Consider the following 17,503-nt stretch of genomic DNA (forward strand, 5'->3'; position numbering starts at 1 on the left):
GGGGCTTTTTAATGACTTTTTGAAGAGTAACTTAAATTTTGAAATTGTGTTACAGAATCTTATTTTTTCGTTTTTTATACGTTTGAAGGGTGATATTTTTTATCGGAAAATCCATAATTATGGATATAATGAAGAAAAATTTTTTTTTTTTTAATGGAGGAACGGGGTAGAGGGATTACTAGGCCCTGGGTCTAAGGTTAGGGTTTTTATACCCTTAGGAGCTCTATAGATTGTAGAAATCCCTTAAAAGAATAAGGAAACGTGCGATTTCTTCCCCAAATAGCTTTATTTTAATTCTTGTTTAAGTTTTAATTTAAATATTCATATATTTCTAGACCTTTGTGAAATTTTTACCAAAAATACTTCAAAGAGATTTCCCAGAATTTGCACATATTTAAAATATTTCCTAGAATTTCTAGACACTTTCAGTGACTCGTAAAATTCATTTGCCATCCAAAAACCTCATCGAAATGCTCTCAATTTGAGCCAGCACTCAATTCAATCATTCCACTCGATCATTGTTGCCCCATGTGGCATGTAATATTGTGCAACAACTTTTGCTGCTGCTGCTGCTGCCATTTGCTGGCACTGTCACACTTTTATCTTAATTTCCATGGGGAGATTGGGAGATTGGCAGCCATTTAACCTATTTGAATGCAGTTGACATATTGGCCATTAATTAAAACATCAACACCCCCCCGTCGCAGCCCCCGTGGCAGCCCCCGTCGCAGCCCTCGGTTCTGCTGCTGCCAGGACCCGTGCACATCCTCCCTGACAAACAGCAGAGCAAACATCGCCTGGAGACTTGTGCAACAATTTCACATGTCAACGCATACGCAAAAAGAAAGAGAGAGAGAAGGGAACCCCACCCCGTCGTGCCCCTGTGAAATGTGATCAGAGGATGTTGCAAGGCAACGAACGCCAATAAAGGTCAAATTAAGGTGGGGGTCCGGGTGCAGGTGCATCCATTTAACCCTTGACATCGCGATGCGAGCAAATAAAATGGGGAGTAACGTACTCCTTGTCGTGCTTTAGCATCAGCTTCCATCCGCAGGGGAGGGGCAGGAGCTCCTGCCTGCTCCACAGGACATGGACATGACGTTGCCATGACACTGTCGGACGGCGGGACAATCTCTGCTCTCTTCTTCGGAGGCCATCAGAGCAGCAGGAAATAATGTGCAGCCATCCGGAAGTAGTTTCTCTATCAAAACGTATTGATTGACTTTGGGAATGTGCATTCCCCTACGATGCCCCCTAATGGGCAGACCTTGTCGTTGCTGTTGGGGCAGGACATTCGTTGCTTTGATGGGAATTGGAATTAAAGTTTGCCATAAACATAAATGTCGTAATCGGAATCGTTAAGGGGAATCTGGCAGCGCAAGGGGGAGCTAATATCCCATCGATATGCCACTTGTGTAGATTTCAAAAGAAAACCCCTTTTCCGCCTTTGTCTAATGAGTTTTTTCCCGCTGTTGAATATTCAAACGATCCTGATTATCTCTCTCTCTCTCTCGCCCCCAAGATCTCCCATCTAAAGGCGCCACGCCTCTTTAGTTACTTCATTAGTGCGAGCAGTGCATGGCGGGGGGGGAGGGGGCTTGGCTTAGCTCTGGGGCACTTCTTTTGCCGCGTGAGTGAGTGATGAACCCTGGGGTGAAGCCAGGTGAAAATTTGCATTTATGCAAATGGTAGGCGCTTCTCTCTCCTGCTTTCACTTTAACTACTTGCCGCGTGGCAAGTGCTTTAGGTGACACCCCCCCCCCCCCCTCTCTGGATCGTTGCATTTTCCAAGTTTTTCCCCCGCTTAATTTATGCGCATTTTTCGTGTGTACTCGTATATTTTTCAACTTCTTTTTCTTGGGAAAATTTATTGCCCAACTCTGGGCTGTGCTGCGTTTTCATTTTCAAAATTTAGTGACTTTCACTTTTCCCCAAGCAAACCCCACCCCCTTTAATCATTAACCTCCCTCCCCCCACCCCCCTCTACGGGAAAAATGTTGTGCATGTTCTGTTGCAATTTTTTGTGCAATTTTTAATTAAAATTTTCCGCCGTAGGTGATGGACTTTTGGGGGCAACGCGCCGCCATTTTAATGTTGATTTTATGCAAATGACAATTGATTGAAAACAGAAGGGGGCCCCAGGATGAGGGAGAGGGGCAGGGCAGGGCTGGGCTGGGCGGACTGATTGAAGGGATATTAAAATAAATGAAAGCCGCCTCCATAATGGCCATAATATGCCATAAACAATTACATTTTAATAAATTATTACCATGTAAATGGGGAACTTGGGGGATGGGGTAGAACTCCTCCACTAGTGATATCCGATATATGTAATAATTAATTCGATTACTGATGGTGGAGCATCGTACACCGATGTATATGCAAATGGGATACTTGATGGGATCTCGATTACAGGGTAGATCGGGAGATGGCTCAGGGGAATGCAAAGAAAAAGCATAGAAATATAATACTTGATGGGGAAGGACCCAAGGCAATGCAAGGCAGCCTCCTCCACTACTGATGTCTGATGCATATATATTTCTGCATATTTATGAAACAATTTACTCGATTACTGATGGTGGAGGGCCCTATCGTACAGTGATGCCTATGAAGGGAGACGGTAGAGGGGGTTGCTTATAAATAAGTGCTTGATGGGGAAGCCAGGATTAGCCTCCTCCTCTGATTTCTGATTTAAATTTGAATATTTATGGTGTATGAATTTATAAACAAATTACAGTAGAATTTCATAAATTAGAACCACTTCTGGACATGTTTTTTTTCTATAATAAATTATAAAATAATAAAAACAATAGTTACTCGGCTTTTTTTTAAACAAAAAAATTTGTATGTATTAATTTAACACATTCAATTATTAGAACAAAATTTTAAATTTTTGTATTATTATTATTTCATTTTTTTTTTAAATAAAATCAATAATTTATATTTTTAAATTTATTTTAATTAGGATTGTATTTTGTATTTTTGTTTAAAGAGTAATGTCACTCTTACAAACTGTTGTTGTCGCAGGAAAAAATTACATTGATTTAAAAAATTTCGAAATGTCGAAAAATTTGGAGGAGGATATTATTTGGTTTAATTATCTCTTCAGGTTTCTAGGGTAGAGCTCCACTTAGATCATACTGTTGGGCAGGTCCACTGGGTGAATTCTGGCCAGCCTACGGCGGTATCTGGTTTTTTTTTAAAGTTATTTGAACGTTAGGAACGTCTGAGATTAGATAAATAAAAAAAAAATAAATCACGAATAAAGGTCTAGAAAGTAGAACCATAGATTCTAATGTTAAAGCGTTTAATGCATATAATACAGCCTTAACAAAAAATAGAAAAATTAATTAAACATTTTGTAGTACAAATAAAACCAAAAGCAATACAAAAAATTCCTTAAACTAGATCCTGTGGTTCCTGTTCAATATCCTGTAATAGCCGGTTCTAATTTCGGGACAATTCAGATTTGTGAGAGTTATAATTTTTGAGATTCTACTGTATTTCGAGTAGAGAAAAGAGAAGGAAGGAAAGAGGGCCTTCGATTCCGATTGCTGATGGGACGGAAAAAGAGTATTTAGAGCAGCGTCACAATTATGTCGATTAGCGATGAGGGAATGGGGGAATTACTGATGCAAAAAGTAGGCGAAGGGCCACAGGAGAACAGGGGAAAACGAGAGCAGTGGCGTGGTGAGGGGGGGCCGTGCATGGCTTTAATAGGTTCTTATCTCTCTCTCTCCCAAACCCTCTCCAATGTTGGGCTTTCCGTTTACTCCTTCTCTTTGTTTTTCTTTATTAACGTGTCCTTAAAATAATCAACCTCCCCCCTCACCTCTCTCTCTCCCACGCCCCGTCTCTGTTTGTAATTTATCTCTGTCATTGTTTGATTAAATCAATTATATTTACAGCCCATACACAATGGCAGGCCCCGCCCCCTCCCTGTGCCCCCTGTGCGAGCCCCCCCGCTGTAATACATACATTAATAATTATGCCGTTATCCGTTCCCCTAATTGCGTTGGTCATTTAAAACGTAAATCGCCTAAAAACTGGCAACGGGCATCGGGCATCGGTCTATGGGCTTTTTGTCGAAACGAATTGAAATTTTGGTAACGCTTTTTGCTGGGCAAGCGGTGGGGCATGGATTGTGGCCTTTTGAAATGAATTTCTCCTCCGTCATTGATTTGCAATTATGACTAAAAGGCCCCAGCCCCCAGCCCCCTCCAAATGGCGAAGGCAGCAGCTGTTTCCGTCGGTGCGGCGCTGCGGCAGCTAATCTGCACACAGATCTAACAATGCCACACGGCTACACCCCCCCCCCCCCATCAGAAATTAGCGGTGGGGGAGGGCCTGACAGTCGTGAGGGAGGAGCCTCTGGCTTCCATCGTGACACGCTGCCATCTCTAATCGGTGCAACCACTGCCCCGCCCCCGCACCCCCCGTTGGAAATCCTAGTCCTGTTGACTTTGACTTGTCGCGCGACATGAAACGATTAAGCCAGAAAACGCTTTTAGCCATTGGCTTTAGAGCCAGAGTTCGGGTCCGAGGTGTTTGTTGGTTTTGCCTCTGCAGAGGGGGGAAGGGGGGCAGAGATGTGGTGGGTGGGTGGAAACACACATTTATATTATCGTATGATTGATCACAATTTTCCAAAGTAATTAGGGGCGCCCCCTGCTCTCCCACTCTCCCCCCCTCTCTAAGAGGAGCGGAAAGGGGGAGGCTTTAAGCGTAATTGCTTTGTAAATAATTCTCTGGCCAACAGAGTTTCACTGGCCCCCCTCCCCACCCCTGCTGCCCTGGACACTCATTAAAAGGTGGAAAATAAAGAGATTTTTAAATAAAAATATAGATCAATCTTTTGGCTGTCCCAGAAACCAATTGAAATCGGAAAACCTTTTGCTTTGGCCATAAATCAGTTTTTATTCATTCGATCTTCGACCAAAAACCGTGAGGCCGGGGCTCTTAGCATTCAGTATTGGGCATTAAATTTAATTAACCTTTGCCCTAAGAGGTTTTCTTGCCACCCCGCCACACCCCCGCTTAGGAGAATCCCACCCATCAACGACTGCCATTACAAACCGCATCAAAATACACGCGCGTGCTCGTGCCACACGATGCGGCCGCTGGCTGGAGGATTGCCAGAGCAACCATCCGACGGCCAACATATTGCATTGCCTGCCCGAAGGAGGAGGTGGAGGCGGAGGAGGCGGAGAAGGACAATAATCAAGTCCAGAACTTAACGACAACTAAATCCAATTATTCCACCAATTCCGAGAGGCAGCGGCGCAACAGGAGAAGCCAGGAGTATGCCAGGAGTATGCCAGGGATATGTGCCTCCGAAATGGAAGGATATATATGCAGAAAATGATGCACATGGAACACGTGCGCGCAACGAATGGCTGTGGGTGGTGGGTGGTGCGGGGGTGCGGGGTTACTCCTGGGGTTACTTGGGTGGCTTGATACGTCCTGGCACGGTGGCAGATTGCATGCCGCCCGCAGCGTTGCATAAAGGTTTACTTTTCATTTACGCGCCGCATCCCCCCGACCACCCCCTATGCCACGGAAACGGGGACAAAGGAACAACCCTTACAAATGCAATGCACACACGCATGTCAAGAGGCACGGAAGGCAGGGGGCTGGGGGGTGGGGGGGGTGGGGTGTGTAGATCCTTTGTAAGGACTACCCCTCGAGGCTTCCTCACAGCACCACCGAAAAATTGTAATTAAATATAATCCGCTCAATTTGAAACGCACTCCGAAGGGGAGGCAGAGACGCAGGCGGAGACACAGGCGGAGGCGGAGGCGTTGGGGCAGCCAAAAATTAACCACTCCCTCCCACCCCTCTTTCTCTTCCGCTCTCTATATAGATATTATTTGCATCTCTTATGATGCATAGAAAATATTAAATTTACCATTTTTAAAAATATCCCAAAAAATCCAGAGATTTTCTTTTTCCTTTAAATATTTTTCTGATAATTTTAGATTTTTTTTCCCCTTTCAGGGCATCCAAAATTCGATACGGGCTTTGCTCTAAAATTGCACGATTTTAACTTTTAATTAAAATCATGGAAAAAAGGATTTCCAGAATCCTTGCAAGTGGCTGCCCTCTGCCCTGTGGCCCTCTATCTCTCTCTCACTCTCTCTCTCGCCCTCTGGGCAGTGACCGATGCGTTCATGCATTCAAAAATGTGCATAAATTATTGAATTAGTGCGTTTCACTCCCTTCCTCGCTGTCCTTCCCGCAATTTTCACGCTTTTCGTTATTAACGAAATAAAAAGGAGCAACAGCAGCAGCAGCCGAAAAAAAGGAAGAAAAATTTTTAAAGCATAAATTAAGGCGACAGTCGCACACTTGTTAATAATTTATGCATGAGGCTGGATGGTGGTTGGCCTTAGAATTTCGGTAGCTGATGGTGGAGTTTTATGATTTTGGAAGCTAAAACAGAAGCTTGAAGAATTCGATAGCTGATGGTGGCGTGTGTTAGAGTATAGGGAATTCTGTAGCTGATGGTGGTGGTCGATGAATACTCTAGCTGATGGTGGAGGTTGAAGTATTCGCTAGCTGATCGTGGAGGATTAATATGGAGAATTCGGTAGCTGATAGTCTAGGTTGAAGAACTCGCTAACTGATGGTGGAGGTTGAAGAATTTGATAGCTGATGGTGGAGGATTAATATGGAAGCTGAAGCAGAAGTATGGAGAATTCGGTAACTGACGGTGGAGGTTGAAGAATTTGATTGCTGATCGTGGAGGATTAATATGGAGAATTCCCTAGCTGATGGTGGAGGTAGAAGAATTCGCTAGCTGATGGTGGAGGTTGAAGATTTCTCTAGCTGATGGGGGAGGTTGAAGAACTCGCTAACTCGGCGTTGAAGAATTTTGTACTTAATGGTGTCGACTGAATTTCCGTAGTTTAATCCTGCAGCTGATGGTGAAGTTTTAATTTATAATCTCATGGAGGATTATAAAAAACTCTATACTTAATGGTGGCGTCTGAATTTCTGTAGCTTTCGGGTAGAGTATAAATGTTGAGGCACAAAAAATACGGCCCTTGCTGGTGGAGTTTGGTTTCGTTTTCGGATTGCCCTTTCATTTGTTTATTTATTTATAACACTCGCAAATGGCAATCGACGGATGGGGTGCGGGGCAGGGCGGGGCGCTGGGCGCGGGGCACACCCGGCAATTAGTTCTCGCAGATCCTTGGGGATGTTTTAATTATCGCATTGTACAAAAATATGGCCACCCTTTTGTGTGCCCGCGATTTATGCATGCGATTTAATAATGCAAATTAATTCGGTGCCTTTTGGAGGCTTTTGGGGGGCTATCTGTGTGGCCCTTTATTTAGCTTTTTGGGAGAGTTTATGAGGCAGAGATTTGATTTAGATTATGATTGGGGAAAGGGAAAGGGGTGCATGGGGGTTCCTATCTGTTGCACAATTTGTGTGTTTTATTGCCAAGAAACAAAGTAACATTTATCTTTATAGAGTACTTGTCGCAGATATAAACCTTTATAGATTCCACACTTCTGTGTAGATAAAGCCACAAATAATGATATATAAATGGAAGGCCGAAAGCAAAGCCCATTCAGTGGATCGGCAGATACAGAATGAAGGCAAGCGGAAAAGATGGCATCTCCATACGAACGATGACCGAGAAGGACTACGCGGCAGTGAAACCCTTTATGAAGGAACACTTCTTCACGGGGGAACCGCTGGGCAGCTCCACGGGGGAGCCAGTGCACCTGCAGAACGAGGAGGATAACGATGAGTATCATCTATCGATGATCAGGCAGGAGACGTGCCTCGTGGCTCTCCAGGGCGAACGCCTTGTGGGCTTTGTCCTGGCGGGGGCCCAGTGCCCCGAAGACGTGGAGAGGCATCGAGAGGAGGCCGAAAAGATGGAGGATCACGCCTGGGGTCGCATCTGCCGCCTGTCCTCCAAAGTCGAGGGCCAAGTGAATCTGTACGAACGGTACGGGGTCTCGCGTGTCCTCTACTCGCACATCACCAATGTGGCTGCCTCGATGAGGGGCAAGGGCCTGGGCTCCCGCCTCGCCGCCGCCCTGATGGAGGTGGGTCGCGCTAAGGGCTTCCCCCTGATGGTCGCCTACTGCACGAGTTTCTACTCGGCGCGACAGAAGGCGGCCCTGGGCATGGAGTGTATCTACTCGTTGTCCTACCAGGACTACAAGGATAACGCAGGAAGAGTGATATTTAAGCCAGCGCCACCGCATACCCACTTTCGGGTGATGGTCATTCAATTGTGAAGTCTCATAAATATTTAATAATTTTTAGAATTTTCTTTTGATAATTCCCCCCCTCTCGGGCATTCCCCTTTCTTAAAAAATGTGCAACAAATTGCCAGAACAAACAATCAAGTCACTAGATTTTTCCTCTTGACTTCTCCTTTTCCCCTGCCGCACAGTCTCCCCCCCCCTCTTGGGCCACTTTACACGTTTCCAAACAACAAGCGAATGGCCTCCCTTTCTCTGCTCTGCTGGGTCCTGCAGTGATTTCATTAAAATTTTACTGTCATAGTAAAAGTTTTATTATAAACTCGAGAAATGTTTGCTGTTGTGTTGCTGCAAACGTGAGCCAAAAATAACACCAAAGGGGAGTAAATAGAGACAGACAGACAGAAAGCGAGAGAGAGGGAGAGAGAGAGAGGAATGCAACCCCGAAACAAAAAAGGACTCTGTAGAAATCTCCCATCAAAAGTCAGCTCTCGCTTCAGCTTATATAGTAATTATGCTCCTCTTTGGTCTGTCCAGACTTCACGCATTACGCCACAGACGCCACAGAGTCCACAGACACATGCATATGCAACAAGCAGTGGCAGCAAAAGCTGCAGCAGCAGCAGCAGCAGCAGACAAGGGTAGGCCTGACTAAGGGATACCCAAAAGACGAGGGAAAGTTGGATGTTTTTGGGAGGGAAATTTCCTTGAAATATTTATAAAAATCAATAAAAATATTTAAAATTAATTTAAATAAAAATGAATACAAAAATTGTATTACTATAAATTGAATATTTTTAAACATTTTAATAATCTGAATAATTAATTAAAAATTTATAACATTATTGTTAAATAATTCCTGATAATGGAATGCGGAAAATTAAGGAATTTTCAGCTGATTTTTCATCAATATCTCTATGTGGGAGGCATTTTTCAATTATCATTATTGTTACTATTATTATTTTCGTGTAAATATATTTATATTTTTCTAGGCGAAGACCTCAATGCCCGCCAAATAATAATTATTATTTTTTCAAGAATATTTATATTATTTTTCCCAAAATAAATTAAAATAAATTAATATTTAGCATTTAGCAATTTATTTTAATTATTTTATTATTATTATTTAATTTATTATTATATTATAATTATAATTAAATATTATTATTACCAATATTATTTGAAAGAATATTAATATATTAATATTAATTAATATTAATAACATATATAAAAATATTTTTGCAAATAATAATGAAATTATTTAGCATTTATTTAATATTCTTGGTAATTATAATATTTCAAAGCATTTTTTCTCCTATAAAATGTTATAAAATAATATTTTTTGTACAGAAAACTGTCTTTAGTGTTTATTAGTAAGTGTTTAGTTAGTTAATTAGTTTAGGGGCTGTTTATTTCTTGAGTTAAAGTAGAGCTGATATTTTTCCTGTTTTCCATGTTATTGGAGTGTTTTTTTGAGGGGTTTGCTATCGTTTTTTTTGGTTACTTTTCAGAATATATTAGAATAGAATATAGTGGAATACCAAAAACATTCCCTTCCTTGGCACTCTGTCAGATATACCCATGGATACCCCTTACATTCGAGGGACCTGCATCCACTAGTGGAGGGACACCGACCTGCCATCCCATCCTCGTTCTCTCTGTGCCTGTCCCTGTCTGCCTCCATCATCTTTGCACAGTCCGACACCTTCTTGACTCTCTTTTTCTTCTCTTTTCACTCCTGCCTACTCTGCCTCCCCTCCCCTCCCCTGCCCTCTCCCTGTCTCTTGTTCTCTCTGGCATTTGCACAGTTTATGTGCTGCCTGCCTGCTGCCTCTGCTTTTAGGGCTAATGTGCTCATTTTATGCAAGACTCTGTCCTACTACTCACGTTCCCCCCCTAACCCCCTCCCCAACCCCCCTACCCCCCCTGGCATCATGCACTGGAAAAAGTGTGCAAGATGATTTTTTATGCGCCCAACGGCAACATCTTTTCATTGTTTGGTGTGTTTTTTTTTGTTTTTTGCTTTTTCCTGGTTGGGGAAAATGCAACAGCTTGTGTTTATAATTGAAATAATTGCAGAAAGCAGACATAATTATATTTTCATCGCTGTTGTTGTTGTTGCTGTTGGCGGTGTTGCCTCCACACAGTCATTGTCCCCAGAAGAGAGAGAGAGAGAGAGAGGGGGGAAGAGATCCTGGCAGCAGACTGAATCTGAAGTTGGCTGCAACCTGGCGGAGTCCCCTGGTCTGCCTTTGTTCTTGGTTCATTTAAAGGAATAGTTTTGGGCGGAAACTAAAGGAATTTAATTGGGGAAATGAGAGAATTTCCAGGGTTTTATAGAGACACCAGAAATAGGGTAAAGGATGCAGAGTTTATGAAGTTTATAAAGGACTGGGCAATCTGTAAACTGTAAACTGTTCTACATTTCGCTCTTAATTTTTTTCGGAGATTTCCATTAAATAATTAATTGACATTTCCTTATGAAAGACGAGAATTCAAACTAAAATGATTTTTGTTTCGATTAAAATATATATGGAGCTATATGAGTTTCGCATTTTTAAAGAACGGAATTTTAATTTATTTATTTCCATTAAATTTTTTTCTATGATCTCCTTTAATAAATATTGCTATTAATTTTTTTGAAATTGATGCTAAATTAATTTAAGGTTTAATTCAAATTTTAATTCATCGTTTTCTTTGTATTGGGCTATAAATATTAGTTCCTTAAGTTTATAAAATATATATTAATTTTAAATTTCAAATATATATTTCTATTAAAAATTAAATTTATTTAATATAAATATGCAATATTTTTATATTAATGTCAAAATGTAACTGCTTTCCAATTTCGTTTTAATATTTCTACTCTCGAAGCAATATTGTATTTGTATCTTGAGGGTATTGTTTGATAAGATTTTCTGTCCTATGACCTTTTATAATGTTTCCTTTGGATTTATATTGGGAAATCTCTAGATTATTCGCTGGAATGTTATCAAAAGTTACAGGAAAATGGGATATTAAATATAATATAATATTAAATATATCTATTTCATAGATTTGTGGAGAAAGGACGAGGGGGATAGATAGAAAAAAATATTAGCAGAAATTGGAAGACATGAATCGGTTCGAATTTCTATCCTATTCAAGTCTTTCTTTCTTTTGATTTGGTTTTAGGAGTTCGGGGCTAAATATTCATATGAATTGGCATTAATTCGATATAGTTTCCATTTCTCTAGGATTTTTGGGAATTTTCCCTAACCAAAGAACTAATAAAATGTTTTTCAATGGATCTGAATTTTATTCCTTTGTAAGAGGTGTTCCATAGATATCCAACTGCAATGGAAGTCGCTTTCTCAGCCTCTGCATAACCCAATATAAACTGTTGGTCCTTCATTCTCAAAGATCCTATTCGGGGGGCACCTCCCTTGTGCCTCTGGCTACCATGCAACCATGCAACCAACTTGGCGGCTTAGGCTTATGTGATGAGTCCCAGCGATAGAGAGAGAGAGAGAGAGAGAGGGGGGTACGATGAACTAGGGGCCCAGACGTAAGCCCGAAGCTGTGTGTTGCCCCCGACGACGTGGCCAAAGTTTAGCAAACGCTGAAGGAAGGGTAAACGAAGGGGTGGACAGCGGAAGTTTCCACCCGAAGACGCTGCAAGGAAGGACACAGAGGAGGACACAGAGCCATGTGGCTGGTCGCTTGCGCAATTTAACTAAAAGCTCAATCAATCATCTCTTGGACGAAGGGGGGTGGTGGAGGGGGGCGTGGAGGGGGCACGGGCATCACCTCCATGGCAATGCTTAATTTGTGCTCATCCTGTGCGCCCAGCCTGCCCTCATCCGCGGGCTCTTTTGTCAATGTTGTCATAGAGTTTCCTTCCCTCCCCCTCCCCCACCCCCTGGGAACCCTGGAGGTTCCATCCAAGAGCGAAGTTTTAAGCCGCTTTTCGGTCGCCTTTTGAAGTTTATCTGTATCCGTGTGCCCCTGCCACCTGATTGCGGCAATGTGTTGCATGCATTCGGGCGGTCCTGTACACATATTTGTGCTGCCATCTCTCACAGGCTCTGCCGAAAGGATTGGTTGTGTGATTATTTGGTGTTTTCCTCCACTGCCAGGGTTTGAAGTAGGAGCTTAGCAAATTGTTGCAGCTAATGCGCCGAAAGAAGGATTACGCAGGATCGCCAGAAAGGAAGCGAAGGCGAAATCAAAGTGATTCGGTGTTTAAGGTAATTGCTTGGAAATTGTGGGCCACCGAGGGGGATTTTGGGGTTTAATTTGGAGAGAGAGAAGGGCGGACCTTTGCCTTAGATTTATGCGTGGGAATTCCCCTCAAAAGATGGAAAAAACGTGAAGAAAGAAGAACTCTACAGATGAATAGATTTTCTACGAATAGGAGAATTTACAAAAATTGCGCAAAGAAATGGCTGCCCTAAGAACCCAAAAAAAAAATATATTTTCTTCCATTAAAATAAATCTACAAAAATGCCCAAACTTTAAGAAAACTTGCCTCAAATATGCTCTCATTTTTCTAAGAATATTCCTTATCGTCTACAGGCCTCCAAAAGCGGGCCAAGAATAATAGCCAGGCCTAGATTTATCTCCCAGCCCAGAGAAACCACCTATGCCGCTCCTCTATGCTTGACAGCCTGACAGTGTTTACTCGTGGGTTTTCATGATAATCAAAAGTTTTTCCATGCGTTTGTTGAGGTTGCCACACTCTGAAACCACATGCCACAGCACTCTCTCCCTCTCTCTCTCTCTGGTTGACAAATCTATTAGTGCATTGCTCTCTTGGCGGTTGGGGGGGTTTGGGGGGGGAGAAAAAAAACGCTGGAAAGAACAAACATTAGCGTCTAATTCCCACTCGCGCAACAAATTCATCAACTGCCACATAATCCAGCAAATTTTTCAGCACTTAAATTTTTGGACATGACCTGAAACTTTGCCCGTCCGTTGCTCTCTGCCACGTTTTGGGGCGCCTCCTAATCCCTAAACTGTCGCAAAACTTTTCGCGAAGGAAAATGCCTCCCCCCCCCCACACACACAAAAAGTAGGAGAAGAAGAAGAGGAAGAAGGCCGCCGCCACACAACAGAAAAAGCTGAAGGAAAATGCTCTACAAAAACGGGGGAAAAAAATGTAAGGGAAAAAGTCCAACAAAAGTTTTGCAACAGATAAAAGTGCAAAGTTTTAGAGAGAGAGAGAGAGAGAGAGGGAGAGGGAGAGCGAGAGAGGGGGGAGGGAGAGGGAGAAAGCTCCAAAGAAAGGACAGTGAAAATTACAAACATTTTCAATTATCACAAGCCAAAAAACAACAAACAGAAGGAAGTAGGAACAAGGACCTGAGACCCTGCCTGCCTGCCTGCCTCCCTGCCTCCCTCCCTGCCTGCCACTCGCTTGATGTATTGTGTCTCTGTGGCACTCATTATAACATCATCTACCGTCATATAATTACCGCTTTACGGCCTTACGGCCTGGCCTGTGCCCGCCTGATGATTGTTTATTAAGTTACTCGTCAAATGGTCGCCGTCTTCCCTCCAGCCTTTTGCCTGATGAATGGACACACAGAGCCTTTGGCGGGTACTGTACCTTAGAGCGGACTGTCACCTGCTGATTCTTCAGACCATTTTTCAAAGGGTTCGCACAAAACAAAGACGACAGGGAGTGGGAGTGGGAGTATCTCTGTATTTTCGGGCCGGGTTTTATGTTCATTTTTCATAACTTCTTGCGGTAGGCCTGTGGTCCTCCTCCACCTCTCGTATCTCTTCATATTTTCCCCTGGGTTTTGTTTTTTGTTTTTTGTTTTTGGTGGACATTTTTCAAGTGTCACTGTCAACGGGTGCCTTGACACGGAGGTCCCTGCCCTTTTGGCGACACTTGATTGAAGGCAATTAGTGGAGGAGGAAGCGAAACAACATTATTAACATTAACAATACCTGGTAGAGGGAGGGCGTAGAGGGGATATTCATGCACTACTCGGAGGGGCATTCTGGGAGGTGTTTTTCAACAGAAGACAGATTTTTCGAAGGGATATAGCATATATATTCCTGATTATTATCAATGGATGCATAGATTCACTCATTCAGGTGGATTTTTAATGATTATTTTAGTTGGAAAATATTTTAAAATATATTTAAAAGAGAAAAATCCGTTTGTTTTGCATCTTTCGATGTTTAAAACTTGAAGATGGAGAAAATGAATACAAAATGAAGTTTCTAGATAAGGCAGACCCTCTAATTTCCTTCCTTCTCTCTCCCAGAGAAGCTAAGCAGATAAGGTTTGCCTCTAGGCTCAAAGAACCCACTGTTCCATGTCTATCTCTATCTTTAAACCAGACTAAAACCTGCCTGAGGGCTACCTTAAGGACTTCTTATATCAAAAGCTCCCCAATAGGAGGCCATAATTACCAGGATATTCTCATTGTCTATTCTATTCTCGAATATAAACATTTCTCTAAATGTTTGTTCTTTTTTGTTCCAGAGAATTTTAGGGAGAAGTCACCACACTCTCCGCTCCACTCTCCACTCCCTGGAGACCAGAACTTTAAATTAATTAATCACATTAAATGCTTTGCGGGGACTCCCTCCTCCACCCTCCGCCGACCCTCTTCTGTTGCCCGAAAAGTAAAAAATTGTCAAAGCAAACTACTATTAAGATCAAAGATATGCCATGCCACACACAAAAATAATGATGCCAAATGCTGTTGGCACAATTATGCTCCACTGACTGCTAATGGAGAGGCGCTTAGAAGAGAGCAGTTTGCGGGGGAAGAGGAATGGAATTAGAAGACCGGAGGGAATGGGGAATGTACGATGGGGGATGGGGCAATAGGGATTGCCATGGCGATAAGTAGGCCTCTTTTTTTCCTGCCTGTCAAGACGAAAGCTTTTCAATTAATTAAATCATTTCTCTATGTTTCAAATTGCAAAATAATGACTCCCATGAACGATGTTCGGATCTCCTTTATAAAGTTTTCATTTAATGGATAAACATGTTAGCCATCGCTGTAGAGGCGGGTTTTTATGTTAATTTTATTTATTGCTTTTTTAAATATGTTCAATAAATTTAAATTAAATAAATTCAATCAAATTAAATATATTTATATATATTATTATTTTATTTTATTGCTGCAAAAAAATTTCATTAAATTAAATATAAATAAATATATTTTTATTTTTATCTTTTTAGTTTTTTTATTGCTTTTTTAAATATATCTTTAAAATGTAAATTAAATGATTTTAATTAAATTTAAAATATATTTAATTAAATTAAATATAATTAATTAAATTAATATTAATATTAATTAAATATATTTAATTATATTTATTTCTAGAGATTTAATGAAATTTTTTTTAGTTTTTTTTTTTTGGTTATTTTCGAGGATATCCATTTTGATTTTTTTAAATTTTAAATCGGCAATCGGTTCTATTATAAATTTCAATCACAAATTATAAAAATGTGGCTAAAAATATTTTTTTTATGGGGACTAAGGTTTTAAGCAGCCCCAAATTTTTGGCTTCAAATGGAACAATGCTTGGCATTGGAATTTCCATTAAATTTTTGAAGAACCAAAATATCATTAAAAAATATGATAAATATATTTTGCAAACGAATGAATCTGGAATGCGATAAAAAACTGTTGGAACCAACAAAAGCTAATTCCAGAAATGCCTTCCCTGTGTAATTCCCAATCGAATGAAAGCCCCCACAAACCTCTCAAACCCCCCTCGCCGTAAGCATTTTGTGTGAACAGAGGCCGAGAGGGCCGCCTGTCATTTCCATTTCGATTCAGTCGTGCAGAATTGCCTTTTGAATATCAAAACAACAAATGAACAGGGCAGCAGATTTCACAAAACTTTATCTCAAGTGGAGAAAACCCCCCACCCCCCTACCGCCCTACCCCCTCCCTCTCCTGGGCAAAGGAAAATGTTTTTACTCTCCAAACCAAAGAAATGAAATTCAGTCGAGTGTAAGAAAAACCTGAACAAGAGATGCGATAGGATAGCCCTTTTATTAATTTACAGGGCTCCATATTCAGGACTTCTTTTCAATGATTTAATTTCAGGTTTTCCAAAGGGCAAAGAAAGGGGGGAGGGGGGGGGAGGGGAGGGAAAATGATCTGTGGATATAATGCATTATGGCTTTTACCCTCCCGTCGTGGCCTTCAATTAGCGTTAATCAAATAAATGATGATACGAATGAGGTTTTTCTTTTTGCCGCATTTTCCCAGTTTCCCAGTTTCACATTTTCGCATTTAACTTTTCTGACAGCTTTTCTGATGCGGGTACAACGGAGTGCCAGGCCAGCAAATGGCTAATTGACACTGCGATTGAGCCGCCAGGAGAGACCGAGAGAGACAGGTGGGACAGGTGGGACAGGCCAGGCTCCACTCTCAGCCTCTCTGTTGGCCTTTGCCCTGAGCCTTAATCTCTCATCTTTCAACTGTTGGCTCTTTCTCTCTCTCTCTCTCTGAGTCCCTTTCTCTCATCTCAGAATCTCATCTGTTGGCTCTTTTTCTTGTGTTTTTTTTTGTATTTTATTTTATTTAATGGCTTTGATTGTAATTTTTCCCTGTTGTTTTTTGTTTTTTCTGTCGATAACCGCATGCCAAAATTTCTGCCAAATTGACAGAAAAAGTAACAACACAGAATATTTCCATCCATCTATCTCTGTATATAAATATGTATCTCTGAAATCAAGTTAATTGTAAGCCGTGGACAAAACTATCTCTCTACAGTGGTTTCATTCAAGAAAATATGAATTTTAAATGTTGTATGGCATGGATTTTTTTTATAGAAATTGGGGAATATTGAGCTTTGTTTTAATGGAATCTCACGTAAAGAAAGATTTCAATTATCTTTGAAAGTCTGGCTGTAAGAAATTAGTAGAAAAGAAGGTTTCTGTCACCCTTAAATGGTAAAATACTGATTGGGATCATTTAGAAGTATCAATATTTCATTATTTATTTTAGAAATAGAAGTCTGTAGACGACTTTTCCCTTCCACTTTGAGATCATATTTTATTGAAATGTTAGGCCTAATGCATTTGTACATCGATCGTTTGGGTGATACCCTCAAATAATTAATGAAAAGTGACTAAAAAGTATCTTGGAAGTGGCTAAAAATGTACATAGCTAGCGGTTAAATAGGAAGCGTTAAAAGCAACGAAACTTTCTCAGTGTTAAATAAAATGAAGGTTAAAATGTAGTACCATTCCCAATAATTGTACTTTTACTTTTAGAAGGTAGGAACTCCCTTAAAAATTGTCTAGCTAT

At 41.1% G+C, this 17,503-nt stretch overlaps 2 protein-coding genes across 3 annotated transcripts in view; one reads left to right on the forward strand and one right to left on the reverse strand.

Moving 5' to 3' along the window:
• LOC6902426 (discoidin domain-containing receptor 2-like) overlaps positions 1–17,503 on the reverse strand; it is a 156,446-nt gene that overhangs the window by 14,730 nt on the left and 124,213 nt on the right. The window lies entirely within an intron of this gene.
• On the forward strand, positions 7,587–8,381 carry LOC6902422 (dopamine N-acetyltransferase-like). Its single transcript, XM_002133320.3, has one exon. It carries the CDS (start codon positions 7,602–7,604, stop codon positions 8,259–8,261), a length of 660 nt encoding a protein of 219 aa, XP_002133356.2. The 5' UTR covers positions 7,587–7,601; the 3' UTR covers positions 8,262–8,381.

The sequence above is a fragment of the Drosophila pseudoobscura genome, chromosome 4 (assembly GCF_009870125.1).
Source record: "Drosophila pseudoobscura strain MV-25-SWS-2005 chromosome 4, UCI_Dpse_MV25, whole genome shotgun sequence".
Lineage (NCBI taxonomy): Eukaryota > Metazoa > Arthropoda > Insecta > Diptera > Drosophilidae > Drosophila > Drosophila pseudoobscura.

Excerpts from the sequence above, each read along its gene's own strand:
- LOC6902422 (XM_002133320.3), top strand. The coding sequence starts at position 7,602 with ATGAAGGCAAGCGGAAAAGATGGCATCTCCATACGAACGATGACCGAG.